Source organism: Physeter macrocephalus, unplaced genomic scaffold (genome assembly GCF_002837175.3).
Source record: "Physeter macrocephalus isolate SW-GA unplaced genomic scaffold, ASM283717v5 random_12686, whole genome shotgun sequence".
Taxonomy (NCBI): domain Eukaryota; kingdom Metazoa; phylum Chordata; class Mammalia; order Artiodactyla; family Physeteridae; genus Physeter; species Physeter macrocephalus.
Window position 1 is genome coordinate 1 of NW_021157971.1, and position 1,449 is coordinate 1,449.

General features: G+C 50.0%; 1 protein-coding gene across 1 annotated transcript; it reads left to right on the forward strand.

Moving 5' to 3' along the window:
- Positions 1-11: 11 nt before the first annotated feature.
- Positions 12-1,443, forward strand: LOC112063341 (disintegrin and metalloproteinase domain-containing protein 1a-like; the record flags this gene model as incomplete). The annotated part of the gene is made up of 1 exon (XM_024118202.1): positions 12-1,443. A coding segment is annotated over exon 1 (1,387 nt), but the record flags the coding sequence as incomplete, so codon positions are not given.
- Positions 1,444-1,449: the final 6 nt, after the last annotated feature.

A 1,449-nucleotide genomic window follows, 5' to 3' on the forward strand; every position in this document is an offset into this window, starting at 1 on the left:
GGAAAGCTGCTGCTGCTGGACATAGGCCCTGCATCATCAACTGATTTACTAGGGCCATGTCAGTGGCAGCATCTGTGACACACTCTGCCTCTATACTGCCTTCTCTACGGAAAAACCAAGTGGCCTTGAAGGAGGGTAAGATAAAGTTTCAGACTTGGGCTCAGCAGAAGAGGGACATGAGGCTGGGGCCAGTGCCAGGATCTTCATGTTTCAGTTTGAGGATTGTGTTGCTCTTGGTGATTTCTCTGCCAAGCTTGTACTGTGACCTGGGATCAGTATATTACTCTTCCTATGAAACAGTCACCCCCAAGAGTCTGACAGTGGAAGGAAGGGAAGACCAAGTGGAAAAGCTCTCCTATGTGCTATTTATGCAGGGCCAGAAGCAGTTGATTCAACTGAAGGTGAAGAGAGACTATTTTGTGAATAACTTTCCAGTCTTCAGCTACCACGATGGCATCCTGGGGCAAGAAATGCCTTTCATCTCACATGACTGTCATTATGAAGGCTACATAGAAGGAATCCCAGGTTCTTTTGTTTCTGTCAACACCTGTTCAGGCCTCAGGGGCGTCCTGATTAAGGAGGAAAAATCCTATGGCATTGAGCCCATGCACTCTTCAAAACGGTGTGAACATGTGCTGTACACCATGGCCCATGAAGCTCCAGTCTCCTGTAGTGTCACTTCCAATGACAGCCAAGTGGCATTCACCAGCCGGCAACAAGAGAGCAGCAAGCCTCGCAGTCGGCAGGTGCCATCCTACTTGTGGTCACACACCAAGTACGTGGAGATGTTTGTCGTGGTCGACAACCAGCGGTTCCAAATGTGGGGCAGTGACGTCAATGAGACAGTCCAGAGAGTAATGGACATCATTGCTCTGGCCAACAGCTTCACCAGGGGAATAAACACAGAGGTGGTGCTGGCTGGAATGGAGATTTGGACTGAGGGGGACCTCATAGAGGTCCCAGTGGACCTGCGAGTTGCACTCAGGAATTTCAATAGCTGGAGACAAGAGAGGCTCTTCCATCGTGTGAAGCATGATGTTGCCCACATGATCGTTGGACACCATCCTAAAGAGGATACGGGGCAGGCATTTCTCAGCGGTGCCTGTTCAAGTGATTTTGCAGCAGCCATTGAATCCTTCCACCATGAGGATGTCCTCCTGTTTGCAGCACTCATGGTCCATGAGCTTGGGCACAACTTGGGTATTCCGCATGACCATTCGGCCTGCGTTTGTAAAGATAAACCCTTTGGCCTCATGCGTGAAAATATCACTAAAGAAAGTGGCTTCAGCGACTGCAGCTCTGACTTCTTCTACCAGTTCCTCTGGGAACACAAAGGGGCCTGCCTATTTAACAAGCCTGGGCACAGAGGCCGCTTACGGAGGAAAGCCCAATGTGGTAATGGTCTCCTGGAGGACACTGAACAGTGTGACTGTGGTTCTGATTGTGACA